Source organism: Pipistrellus hanaki, assembly GCF_964339955.1.
Source record: "Pipistrellus hanaki genome assembly, chromosome: 3".
In the NCBI taxonomy this organism is placed as follows: domain Eukaryota; kingdom Metazoa; phylum Chordata; class Mammalia; order Chiroptera; family Vespertilionidae; genus Pipistrellus; species Pipistrellus hanaki.
The window spans coordinates 147,183,420-147,197,955 of record NC_140505.1 but is presented as its reverse complement, the minus strand read 5'-3'; the positions used below and the strand labels follow the sequence as shown (position 1 = coordinate 147,197,955).

The 14,536-nt window shown below is 43.1% G+C and overlaps 1 protein-coding gene across 2 annotated transcripts in view; it reads left to right on the top strand.

The window, feature by feature from the left end:
• Positions 1-13,919, top strand: part of ANO6 (anoctamin 6) — a 174,824-nt gene extending 160,905 nt beyond the window's left edge. For both annotated transcript variants that reach the window (XM_084876640.1, XM_084876639.1), the window contains 4 exons: positions 190-395; positions 4,451-4,653; positions 5,900-6,005; positions 10,642-13,919. In XM_084876640.1, coding sequence (XP_084732766.1) covers positions 190-395; positions 4,451-4,653; positions 5,900-6,005; positions 10,642-10,848 — 722 coding nt within the window. In that variant the 3' untranslated portion in view covers positions 10,849-13,919. The remainder of the gene's footprint in view (positions 1-189; positions 396-4,450; positions 4,654-5,899; positions 6,006-10,641) is intronic.
• Positions 13,920-14,536: the final 617 nt, after the last annotated feature.

The window sequence follows — 14,536 nt, the reverse complement described above, 5'->3', positions numbered from 1 at the left end:
ATATAAATGTGAAAGAAACAGACTATAATTCATCTTTTCCCTTGGAGATCTCGTATTTGTGTTTTAATTATTTCGCTGTTGAATATTACCAGTGCCACAAATGTCTGTTCTTTTCGGGGGTTAGTTTGTTGTTTGCCGTTGTCTTTCCATCCCTCCACCATCCATGATGTGTGTCCATTTCATTGACAGTTATTCAGTTTGGCTTTGTCACCTTATTTGTGGCCTCTTTTCCACTGGCCCCTCTGTTGGCTCTGGTGAACAATATATTGGAGATAAGAGTGGACGCATGGAAAATGACTACCCAGTACCGGCGCATGGTGCCAGAAAAAGCCCAGGACATCGGAGCATGGCAGCCCATCATGCAAGGAATCGCAATTCTGGCTGTGGTGACCAACGTGAGTAAAACCGAGGTCACGGGGTCAAAGTCATCGAAAAGGCCAAAAATACATTAGTATTAATTGCTACCTGAGGAATCAGATGCTTGGTATTTCTTAAAATGGGAGAAAGATGCCATGACTGTCATTCATATTAACAACATAGTTGTAATAGTTATAATTGTTCATATTTTTAATGTATTCTATTTATAATTATGACTCATGACTTACAAAGTCAAGACCTCTTACTGAGGCAGTTGCTAAGAAGACATATTATTGTTGCACATGTGCTAAAGTTTTTATTCCCTGTAAACATGGTAATAGTAATAACAAAACACTGACTTTTAATCCTCACATGACTGTAAAAGGAATTATCCAAAAGTGCTTTTATAATGAAGATAAAAATCTATCCGTTTAAATGTGAGGACCCTAAAATAGCGGCTATCATTCCATCATAATTTACCATCTATTCCTATTTATAAACATAAAATATTAACTGTTTGGTGGTGGAAATATAAACACTTCATGCATTCCCAGTGTCCCTTCCCTGTCTCCTAGGACAGGTTCTTTAAGGAGGCAGGTCCCATCTCTCCACCCCACCCCGCCCCTTCGTCACTGCGAGCCACTCTGGTTATTAGCTTAGCCGCCTCATACCCTGCCTGTATCCCTCTGTGAGGGAACAGAATTCAATTGTTTACAACCTGTACTGATTATGCACCTGTCTGATCTCTCTCTCTCTCCTCTCTCTCACTCTCCCTCTCTCCCTCTCTCTCTGTCTCTCTATCTCTCTGTCTCTGTCTCTTTCCCAATAAGCAACAGGAAGCTGTCAGGCAGACCAATTTCCATGCCAGCTTATCAGGGGACCTTCTGCCCCAGAAGTACTCTTACAACCAGGCTATTTCTTCCCTTATTTCACAGCCAAGTTCACTCCCAGGTTGTAATCCCCAGCAACATGATATCCTGGTTTTAATTTATTAATCAAGCCATATTTGCCCTGAGTCCCTAGCCTTTTCCCAGAAGCACTTACAGAAACAGAACCAAATTCGGCAGCGCCTGCGGGCCAGGCTCCTGGATGGGGAGGGAGGCCGAGCACTGCAGGCTCTGGGGTCAGACCCAAGCTCCAGCTCCCAGCTCTGCAGCATCCCAGCCAGCCGCCCCACCTTGGGCCAGGCCTTAACGCTCCTAGCTCGTTTCATCATGTGTAAATTGAATAATTCCCGATCACACTCTTTAAGACTATTAGATGCCACGAAGGGCGGTTAGGGAACTCAGTGAGTTAATGCGTGGAAGGCTCAGCAGGGCCCGGGCCTCCTGGTATGTTAGTTGCCACCGTTTATCCTCTTCATCATTCACAGTGACTTCGTGGAGACGTGGACAGGTGTCCAAGCTAGAGGCACAGGAATTTAACAATGGGCTACTGTCTGGACCACGCTTAGTTATAGCTCCCTGGAATCCAGCTGTCACCCCCAGAGACCTCCATTTATCTGAATTGCCATCCCTCCTTTTTGGAGAAAGTTGCAAACCACACACACTCAAAAGGCAACAAATAGGTTCTGCGAGCGTCCATTCCCCCAGAGAGCCCACACCTTCCACATCCACGGCGCTGCGAAATGCAGACGGATGTGCGGAAATATGACAGGGAGGCTGCCAGTTCCACAGCCATAAGAGAATGAATCTGTCATGTTCAATACGCCGCCCAGCACTAAGCGGGGCGGGAGCGTGGACTCGGGTGCTTTAGCGACGTTTTCAGCAACAAGGTTTGAAACCAAAAGCGTTTTTGTTTGACCTTCGGCTAACCAGAAAATTCAATTGAGTCATACTCCCCATTCCTCAAGCGTCTGGTTTGATTGTATCAGGCACCTTGTCCTAGTATCCCCAGCCTGGCTCCACTCCATCCGCGCAGATGGAGTACTGGCTGTGTTTCCAGGGCGACCCTCTGTGTGTGTACGCGTGTGTGCACACATGGGCACACGTGTGCGTGCTCATGGTGCTGCTGGTTCTTAATAGGCGTCATTTCTTTGTGTGTGTGTGTGTGTGTATATATATATATATATATATATATATATATATATATATTTTATTGGTTTTTTACAGAGAGAGGAATAGAGAGTTAAAACATCGATGAGAGAGAATCATTGATCAGCTGCCTCTTGCACACTCCCTACTGGTGATGTGCCCACAAGCAACCCAGGTACATGCCCTTGACCAGAATCGAACCTGGGACCTTTCAGTCCGCAGGCTGACGCTCTATCCACTGAGTCAAACCAGTTTCGGCAGGCGTCATTTCTTGCACATGTATATTATCACCTCAGCTACCTAATGTGTGCTTCCCCAGTCTCACATGCACAAGAAGAGCTCACTTTCCAAAATAGGGGAACTTTTAACCGTAGGAAGAAGAGAGTAGCTAACAGGGATGAAAATGGACATTATGCAAGAGTTTGGTATACAGTCATTCATTTTAAAGCTGCTCGCTCAATAAATAAGCTGCACTGACATTGTTGTATTGTGCCAGAGCATCTGCTATTGAAGACCAATTTTAATTTATTTTTACATAAAGGGAGAACTGTGTTAGGAACAGCATGTGAAATGTAGCACTGCGTTTATTTGTACCATCGCAGCGTGTCTCAAAGCAGCTCAATTCAGGAGAAAGCATCTTGTCTGAAGATAATAGAATTAACTTCCTTGTCGGAATGTTTGTAGCTCCCTAAAGCACATCTGCAGGTGATTCTCTAAAAAGCTAGTTGAGTAAAATAACAAAAATATTCTTGCCTTATACCACCACCACCACCACCACCACCACCACCACACACAGAAGTATTTCACTTTGGGGGAAATTTCGCAATACAAATGCCCCTTATTTGTTTTCCTAGTTTGCCTGAGATCTTGTTTGTTGACTTGTGGTCTCACTGTATGTATATAACGCATATGTTCCTATGAATACTCTTAAAAATCATAGCGTGCCAAAAAACATGACTGTTCTTCTGCTTCAGTAAATGCCCAAATCAGTGAGCTTTGTTTAGTCACATAGAATTTGGATTAAAAACTTTGAGAAAATTCATGTAATTCATAGTAGCTTTCCTTCTCAGTAGATGTCTGACTATCTGCCTAGTGTAGACCCAAGTTTAACTTTGCCCCATTCTTTTTCCTTTAATCTGGAAACACACTAAACTTTGTTAGTTAATAATTCATAATGTTCACAACTTTATTATTTTGGAAGTTTAGAGGCTTAGATACTATATCTAACAAAACAGGCTATACTTGACTATGTGAATGGAACAACCCAAAATAAGTGGGTTTTTTGTTTGTTTGTTTTCTACATTTTAATAACATTAATTTAAAAATAGTTGCTCTCTAATGAAGCATCTTCCATAAGTATACACTGACAGTTTAAAATAAAACAGATTACTGACTGACTTGTCTGAACAAGTCTAGATACTACAGAGTAAAAGCATGAATTTAAAGGCCATTAACTTAGATCAAGGAAAATATATTTTATGCAGCTTATATTCCTATTTTAAAATCAGTTTTGTATTAATTATTTACACTACAAAAGAATTATATAGAGCCAACTTATTTTTAGAATGTTGAGCTCAGTATAACACCATCTCATCTAAATCATAAAAGATTTAGATTGTATTGAATAGAGCGCCAAGGTTGATTGAGTTTTGTTATATTCTAATTCTTGAAAAAAAAATTCACATACATTATATGTGCAAACAGCTCTTGATTTATCCACAATATCAGAATCCACAATTATTTTTACTGTACTTAAGAAACATCTCAGGCACCTACAGGCCTTGCATTTGAACTGTAAATAAGACTTCTGCACGTTTTTTAGAATTGAAGACCAAAAGGAAAGGAACTTTTCTACTTTAAAGCAACTGCTCAAAGATTTTAGGATATTTACTCTCTATACCCACTTGTTACAGATATACTAGTTAGGAAAGAATTAAGGTTTCTTAATCTTTAATTTTAAAAACAATCAACTGATAAAAACGTAATTCTGGCATCTTTGTTAACCACACCTAAAAGGGCTCTAAATTGATGCCCCCCATCTCATTTTCCTCCCAACACAGGCAATGATTATTGCTTTCACGTCAGACATGATCCCCCGCCTGGTGTATTACTGGTCCTTTTCTGTCCCACCCTATGGAGACCACACCCAATTCACCATGGTGGGGTACATCAACAATACTCTCTCCATCTTCAACATCGCGGACTTCAAAAACAGAAGCAAGGGAAATCCATACATTGGGCTTGGTAACTACACCACGTGCAGGCAAGTTTTGCTTATGTGTATGAAAATGCATTTCATCTTATGACTTTTATTGTAAGGCAATTCTATTTGGTATAATTTAAGTAAAATAGCTACAGATATCTTTTCCTGGCTTTCTTTTCTCTCAAACTTAAAGGATAATACATAAAAATTAATACAGACTAGGGTGAGAGTTTCCAATCATAAAGCAAGGTTTAAAGGTAAGAATTTCAAATGATTACAGGGAGACTGATCCCAAAGAAAAGCATGATAGTTTAGAAAGAAGAAACTTAAGAGTTCCAAAAAGCAAGGTAATTCATTTGTCATGACTAATGTGTTATTAAGCGCAACCTGACAACATTGAATGATGACAAACTAACTCTCTTCATTTAACAAAGAAATGCAAATACCTCCACCTAACCAGCAATATTCTCTAAAGGTATTCCAAAGTGCTCTACATTTATTTTAATGGCTGTTGGGATCAACTGTGGACAGTATACGTGAACTAAATTACCCCTTGATAAAGTCTGTTGACTATAGATCATTGAGTAATTTTTTTTTTTTTCCAATCAGTGACTTAAACCTTAAGGAGGATTTAAAACTTATTCAGTTCTACTCAAAGCCTTCGTCACTTCGGATTCTCAACAACACAACCAAGAAACCAGAAATAAGCCTCAAATAAATGTTTCAAGTTTACACGTAGTAGAGCTTCTTCAGAATTCCACATTGAATCTCCTTTATATAATTCCAGAGAGTAATTAAACTCCTCTAGGTCTAATAGGTTACAGGAAGAAAACTAGAGGTGTGCTACTTAAGGGAGAGTCACTAACAGCAGTAGCACATGGCATCTGACCACAAGGAAATGAGCAAGACACTTGTAACAAGCAGACGGGACTCTCAATAGGAGGGAAGAGCCCTATAGCTGAGTGAACCCTGATAGAACCATTATAAAAATAAATTTATAAATGTATTTCAGAAAATGCACTCAATTCTTTTAGTGATCTAGTCTTAAGAAAGCAAGGATAAAACACTAGGGGGGAAATGTACAACCCCTTCGTTCTCCTTTTACAAAGATGGGATCTGTCGTTCCCATCATTTTCCTATATCACTGGAAGAGCATTTCAGGGTTCTGTTACCAAACTGAACTCTTGGAGAATATTTATGTGATATCCAACTTTAAAAAAGCATTGTTCTAAATATGACGTCTTCCTAAAGGGGCCCATTGGATAAAAAAGAATGACCTCCTGACCTGCCTCCTCTGTGCTTCCAGGTATCGTGATTTCCGGTACCCTCCCGGGCACCCTCAGGAGTATAAACACAACATCTACTATTGGCACGTGATCGCGGCCAAGCTGGCTTTCATCATCGTCATGGAGGTAGGAGAAGCAGACAGACTTGGAAATAATTTATACGGCAATATATATGCATACCTTTTATCAGCTTTAAGTGTTACTGACTCTGACTTAAAATGTACAATACATTGTTATCGCTTGCTAGCAATTATTTTAGGACATGTATTTATTAATCAAATTTGACCTGAGAATACCCATAAAGCTCACATTAATTAAATGAAGTTGCTTATCTGCTCTAAAAGTTAAAAGCATGTTGTGTTCTAAGAGGATTCAATTCTCTTCAGTTCAGTATGGAGTGTCTTTGGTAGGGGGTGGGGCACCGAGCTCACATGTTAGGCTGAGGAGGGGCTTATTCAAAATGAATAAGATGTGATCTCTGCCCTTGAGTAACTTATTGCTATAATAGTTGTACTTGTATTATTATATCTACTAGCTTTACTTGTATTATTATATATATTAATTTTCATAAAATGCCTTCTTATAACATTTTTATAATATCTTTATATTCTTAAAGTTAACCAGCTCTGAAAAACAATTAAGGCAGCTATACATTTGAAGTTGATCTAGTCAGCTTTACTTTTTACACTGGGTGAACAGCTACCACCAAATTCCAGAGCCTCAGAAATTGCTTGCTGTGGTCAGTTAGGATTACATTTAGCTGCAAGAAATAGAAAATCCATCTGCAGTGACTTAAACAAATAAGGGTTGATTTTTCTCACATAAACTTCACTGGAAGTAGGTGATTGCTCCTGAGTCAATACCAGCTCGCTGACATAAGGAGCATGGCTCTGATTTTCTAGGTTTTCTCTCGTTCCATGCCACTTTATGGTTGCAGTATGATGACTGCAATTCCAGGTAACAGGTGTATGTCCTGGGTCAGAAGGAGGAGAGGGACAATGCTAGCCATATCTGTTCCTTTTTGTCAGGAAAGAAAATACTTTGCCAAAACCCCCAGGGCAGACTTCCATGCACATCTCATTGGCTAGATTTATAACGAAGGATTCCTCCTCACAGCAAAGAATGCTGAGACAGGAGGTATTTGGTTTGCTCTGAATAAAACCAAAATTTGTTAGCAAGAATGAAGTGGGATCGGGTACTTGGCTTTGATCATTTTTCTAGTATTTTTTAATAGTTACCAAATACTAATAGAAGAAGAAAATAATTCATCATTAGCTCATCATAAGTGGGTTCTAGAAGTACTATATCTGGTATACAGCAAGAGTTCCTAGTTTATATTCAAGTATGGCATTACCAAAGTGTTTAGACTTTTACTTTTGATCTCATGGTATACTCGTGACTGTGAGGAGCCATCTCACTACAAAACATTTAGAATCATCTTAAAACATAGTTTGCTTTTGAGCTCACAAGAAGGGAGGAGAATCTGCAAGAGGAAAGAAGAAAAGGTGATGGGGCTAAAATAAAGTACTGAGCAGTGAGTACCCCTGAAGTTCAGAAATGCTCTGAGAACCAGTGCAATTATCAGTATCTCCATCGAAAATCTCAAGGAGGCCACGACTGTGGTCAGAGCAGGTGGAAGAGCTGAGCTTGTGACTCTTAGATTCAAGAAATGTATATCTTCTCTAGAAAAAAGTGTCCTCAATTTAGACCCCAGGTTTTTCTCAAATTGAAATAATCAAGAGCTTACATTGGTCAACAGGCTTCCAGTCAACATGGTGGCTTAGGTAAATGCTGTAGTCGCCTCCTCCCATGACCACTTCAGAATTACAACTAAACTACAGAACAGCCATCATTGAGGACCACCTGAAGCCCAGCTGAACAGAAATTCTATCACTAAGGATATTAAGAAGAAATTGCCTCAGGATTGGTAGGAGCAGCCGAAGTCCCCCCTGGAGGAATGAAGGGTTCCAGCTCCCCTGGCGGGGGTTTCAGGGCCTGGAAGAGAAGTCCCCATAAATCCTGGCTGTGAAAATCAGCAGAGGTTGTGGCTGAGTGAGATGGAGGGCTGTTAGGGTCCCAGGTATTTCTCTTTAAAGGTACAGTGCACAGGCTTATTTGGATTCACTTGCTTTGAGATCCAGTGCTGGGACAGGAGCTCAAAAGGAATCAGGGGACATACCTGGAGGAACTGAATTATCTAGCATCAAGGCAAGAGCTAGAGGGCTGCTTTCTCCTAACAGAAGCCATTGTTCCTTTGCTGAGTGCTCCCCCTCAGGTGCAGACTGATGCCATACCTGAGTTTCCTGCAACCTGGCTAATATAGTTCTCCCTGCCCTGGTGATTCCCTGAGACCTCGCCCCACCCACGTTTCTGGTCCCCCAAACTGAGTTCAGTGGCTTTCCCATACAAACAGCCTGTCTGGGTTTATGCTACAGACTGTTCTAAAATCTCTCAAAGTTTCACAGACCCCAGACAAGCAACATCTGGCCTCAATGTGCCCTGCACCTCTTGCTAAGAGACCCTAAAAATAGCACTAGAGGCACAAGGCTTCAGTTCAGAGTTTAGCCTCTTCCAGACACCTCCAAGCCCAGAACAAGTGGCAACCATCAACCGATCACTTTATAGCTCATAGCAGGTAGCCTCAGGCAGGGCATAGGCAGCAGCTGACCTTGGCCTGCACCCCCAAAATCCTTCAGAAGCAACATAACCTGTGGGCAGCTTCAGACCACACCAGAGCACCACCCAATCACCTCCACAAATGGCAGACTCAGTAAGCACCAGAACCCCACAAAAGCAAATCCTGGTACGGAGGATCAGCCCACACACAACAGCTCGTCCACTGTAGTCACAACCAGTCCTTACAACCAGTTAACCTAAGAGTTAGTCCCTCCAAATAGCAATCAAGGCTCAAATACAACTGGAGGGTACACACAACCCCACAAGGAACACACCTGGAGCACCTGGGTCAGGTGACAAGGGAGACTTTGCCACTGGGCCCCAGTAACAACAACTGCCTAAGGCCACTCTTCCAAGACCCTGAGATTTAACAGCTCTACCCAAAACATAGAAACACAGGGAGTCAGCCAAAACGGGGAGGCAAAGACCATGCCCCAAGTAAAAGGAGAAATCTCCAGAAATATAACTAAATTAAATGGAGGCAGGCATTCTATCTGATACAGAGTTCAAAACAATGGTTACAAGGATGCTCGAGGAACTTAGAACTTCAACAGCATAAAATAGGACATAAAAACTACACACACACACACACACACACACACACACACACACACAGAAATTAAGAATATATTAAGAGCAGTGGTTCCCAACCCCCTTTTTTTTTTTTTTTTGCCATTCCCCACCTAAGCATCTCTAAAATCCTGATGCCCCTTCCCCCCAGTGACATATAATTTTTATTATTCAAAAAGTGAACTCCTATTCACGTGGAAGAAGCCTAAAAGGCCATTAACTTGGTCTAAACAAGCTTCCAAAGAACATGGCATCCCTGAAAGAGAAAAAAAGAACAAAAGGACAGTTGAAGTACTGAGGAAGAAATCACTAAGAAATTGTTTGAAAAAATAATAATATGAAAAAATAGCAAAGTTTCAAAACATAGGGACTGAAATGCATAAATATGCCACAATGTATACTTATATACTGTATAAGAGGCCCCTAGAACCAAAAGAAATGCAAAAAAAAAAATCACTGTTAATAGCTCATTCTCGAATTGCTCCCCTTAAAAAAATTGCCCCCCTCCCTTGTTGGGCCTGTGCCCTATGTTGGGAACCACTGTATTAGAGGGAATCAAAAGTAGATTACATAAAGCAGAAGATTGAATCAGCAGTTTGGAAGATAAGGTGGCAGAAAACACCCAATGGGAACAGCAAAAAGAATCCCAAAAAAATGAGGATAGTGTAAAGAGCCTCTGGGACAACATCAAGCTTGCCAACATTCACATTATGGGGGTATCAGAAGGCGTGAGAGAGCAAGAAATTGAAAACTTATTTGAAGCAATAATGACAGAAAACTTCCCTAGCTTGGTGAAGAAAATAGGGACGCTTTTAAGCATTCTCATCTTGAATTTCCTGGACTTACCTCTACACCCCAATGAGGTGAACCCAAAGAGGCCAACACCAAGACACATAATGACAAAGGTTAAAGACAAAGAGAGTATCTTAAAAGCAGCAAGAGAAAAGCAGTTAGTTACCCAGAAGGAAGCTACCATAAAACTGTCAGATGATTTTGCAACAGAAACTTTGCAGGCCACAGAGATGGCATGAAATATTCAAAGTGATGAAAAGCAAGGACCTACAACCAACATTTCTCTACCCGGCAAAACTATCATTTAAAGCAATTTAAAAACACTGTATACAATATCATGAGTTTTATAAAGCTCACATCAAGAAAGACCAAACAGTATATTATTTTGGGATGTATACTACATATTTTGTTAAACCTTTTTTAAGTAAAAAAAAAAATTATACATTTTATTTTGGGGGAAGAGGTTTGGGAACAAGATAGAAAAGGGACACACACTAGCAATGTACAGAATTATCGGTGCTGTGGTGAGTATTGTAGATACTAGATCTGTTCTCTTCTACCAAATTGTATTCCTAGGATAAGTAACAGCATGGAGCCTGGACGTGTCTGTGCAGTGCCCACCCCCTTGTCCAGATGCACTGCCATAATGACCAACAAAAGTAAATGAGAGGACCATTTCCCTCCATGTCTTTGTGGTTGACCTGCTTCTTTTTCTCTCCTTCAGCATGTCATCTACTCTGTGAAATTCTTCCTGTCATACGCAATTCCAGATGTATCGAAAAGCACGAAGAGCAAGATCAAGAGAGAAAAATACCTAACCCAAAAGCTTCTTCATGAGAATCACCTCAAAGACATGACCAAAAACATGGGGGTCATAGCTGAGACCATCATGGGAGCAGCAGATAACCATTTACGACCCAAATTAGAATAAGAGTTTTATGTTCTGAGAAGCACTTTAAAGAATTTTGCCTTGTCAAAAAAAAAAAAAAAAAAAAAAAAAGACTATGAACCTCTGATGAAGATGCTTAAAAAGTGCCCCGTCTGCAGCAGGATGGACTTGTGTTTCCCTCTGTTTGATTGTTTTTAGGGAGTGTTTCGCTGCTTCACTTTGCCAGACCTGTGCCAGTCACCTCACAGTGCCATCCTTGGAGACGAGACACGCCAGCTTCTGCATGGCTGGAAATCGCTGGCTCGGAGTTCGGCCTGAACGCTGTATGAAGTGGCAGATAGACTCAAGGATTCCTGACATTTAGGAGAATGATCACAGCCCTACAGACAAGGAAACCTCAGTGGCCAGGAAGTAGTTTCAGCCTTCCTGGTGGCTATCTGTCCACCTCACAGGATGCGCTTCATGCCCCGGAAGGAAGACAGCGGGGCTCGTGCTAACCCACAGCGACGCCTCTTCTCTCCCAGCAGCCATCCCAGAATGTTCTGTGCCTAATCCATGTTGACTGCTTTGCAGCTCAAAGGGAGTAAGATGACAACAGTGGGGAAGGTTACAGATTCAAACAGAATTTCATTCCTATTGATCAGGATAATTAATTTACCTTTCCTAAAGATGTATAGTTTCTTGGAGGGAATTGGGGGGGGGGGGGAGGGGGGTAGAATCAAGGAATTAAAATTACCTCTTCGAAAGATGTGTAGTTTCTTGTAAAAAAAACAAAGAAATCAAGGAATTAAAATTACATTTCTGTCAACGTAATGGTCTGGAAATGATAAGCCCATCGACTTCCCACAGTTGCCCTTTATCCACAAGCCACGGGGCGCGCAGTGTTACAGATCACAAGTGCCATCTCGAATGGCCCCCTGCATGGCCACTGTGACGTGATGATGCTGAGCATGGTTCCCAGAACACCAAGTGCCCCGACGGTGAGCTACACAGTGTCCCTGTGTGGGCAGCACCTTTCGGAAAGGATCCCGCGTGTCCACAGGATCAGCATACCAAAGCCTCTGCCATCGGTAGCTCCCTGCACCCTCCATCCTCCTGCTCCCAACTCAGTAACTTGTGTGTCATTGCATGTTTGTACCAGGAAAGGGGGAATTTGTGGGGGGCGGGGAGGAAGACGGGAGTAAGCCCAGGTTATTCCCAACCCAGAAAGGGTCTGTCTGGGTTTGGTTTGTACCTCCAGCCTCCTTAAGGCCAGGCGGGCCTGTAGGCTCTGAAAAGAAAATGGTTCATTCACAAGCCCTGCCCTCCGCTGGCGGTCCCTCCCTGCTGAATGCCCACCCCGTGCCCATCTTGCCCGCGATGTGTGCAGCCAAACGGTCTTTACGGCGCTTCCCTGCCTCCCAGGTGCTAGGCCCTCTGGGGAACCCGGGAAGAGACGGAGCCCACACTCCTCGCTATGGACTGGTAACGGGAGCGATGGGTGCGGGAGAAGGTGGCCAGCACCGGGTCCTCGCTAGACGGGCCGCCACCCACCGGAGTGCCACGGGAGCCAAGCCGCTCGGAATCCCAGCAGCAAAGGAAAAGAAGACACGTTTCAGTGTGTAGACTGTAGGGGTGTCGAACTCAATCAGAGAAGGGGCCAAAATCTATAATAAAATCCAGCCTAAATCGCGGGCCGAATGGTTTACTGAACAGTCATAAACTGACAATGTCATAAACTGACAGCGGAGTGCAGTGATGACAGCGCGGTGCGGGCCACATTGCAAGGCCTGGCGGGCTGGATTTGGCCCGCGGGCCTTGTGTTTGACACATGTGGTGTAGAGGCTTGGTACCAGAGGGGAGTTGAACTCCAGGTCACCATTCTAAATACCTGCCATGAATGTTAAAAAGATTTTTCAAAAAGCAGTATTTATGTAGGATTCCTTAAAGCAGTCTCTGGACTTTTGCATCGTCCCAATGGACCAGGGACAAGATTTCACTAACTGTCTGGATAAGGCTGCTGATGTGATCAGAGAAAGGAATTTCTGCCCGGGGGACGCTTTCGCATCCCACACCGCCTAGTGCCACTGCCCCCGGCCGCTCCCCCTGCGATACTGCTCCTGGGACCGGGTGCTTCCTCTCCGATTACCTCTTCTCCTCCCTCAGCCGTATGGCTCCTTCCTCGTGTTGGATGTGGCAGTGACTCACTGTGTATGGAAGCATGGGAAGGAAGCGCTCTTGCCTTATCTCCTCGTATATAAAACGTCTAAAGGATTATGCATTTGTGTTTCCATAAGCCGCCTTTCATGCATTGTCTTCACGGTCTAAAATACTACGCCTCCTTGGACAGGAGGGCATAAAACCTCTACGCTCTTTAAGGCCGCCGATGTGACCTATGACACTGCCAACATTGCCCAAGCAGCTCCATTGTAGCGGGCGCCCAGGGCCACCCAGGACACCAGCACTGGCAATGTACGCCTAGTGCTGGCTTTCAGTGGTGAAGAAAAATGAGGGGCTCGGTCTGCAGCCATCGTGGCCCGGTCCGAGCGTGTGCAGGGGCAGAGCCCCCCGGAAAGATGAGTGGGTGTGGCAGGGGGCCGGTGAGGGGGGAACTCCAGCCCTAGAGCTGCCCAGCGTTAACCACTAGAGAAATGTTCATGTCCTCTCCTTTTGTGATGCCTGTGAATTTTAATAGAGCGAAGCATCTGACCAAAATACTCAGGGGAGTTTTCTTTAACTATCCCTCCGATGTTTTAGTTATGTCGGTAGAGAGAAGGGGAAAGCTACCATTTGTGTTGAAAAACTAAACAAGGCCATCTTATAAACTGCCACCAAAGTCTTCCCTTTGAATTGCGCACACAACTTGAATTTCAAAAAACATGATTTCACAATGGGGGGGTGCAGAATGTGCTCTGTTATTGAAACACTTCTTATAGCATTTGTCATGTTTGTGTTATATTTTAAGATGTTTAGAAAATTAAACTGAGTAGCTTAACTAGAGAAGAACGGAAATATTCGTAATGTTCTTCATACACCGTGGCATAAGATGTAAAGTTTGTAATCTTTTGTGATTTCTGTGCATTTTAATATTCTTTTATAATTATGAACATTTTAATAAAATTATTGTTAAAACAGTACTGTGGTCTACTCATTTAATTGTCTTAATGTTTTTTTTAAAAAAGAGCAGATATACCTGCTGCATACTAATTATCACTCAGATAACAAATGTGCACTTTTATATAGATTACTTACAGACCCGGTGCACGAATTTGTGCATGGGTGGGGTCCAGCCAGCCTGCTTCAATGGGGGTCAATTAGGGCTAGGCTGGGCTGGACCAGCCCGAGGGGCAGGCTGCGGGAGGTCGGCTTGCCAGTTCCACCCCCTGATAATGGAGGTGCCGATCGGGGGTGGGGCCGGGGCCGGGGCCAGCTCAGGGGAGGGGCCACAGGAAGTTGCAGGGGGCCGATCAGTCCCTATCAGGCCAGTTGGCCACTGCAGTGTGTGTCATAGGGACTGGTCATTCCAGTTCCAGTCGTTGTGTCATTCCGGTCGCTTGGCTTTTATATGTAGAGATATCTAAAAAAAAAAAATTTCATAGTCTGCACTTTGAAGCATGGTTTTTCTGGAATAAGTTGTGGGTGGAGATTCAGGCAGAGCTACTGCATACAGTTGTTGGGCTGGAACCCTGCACAGGGCACCAAGCCTGGAGACCAAGTGGGAGCTGCAAACCAGCCCACCTCTCGCCTCGCC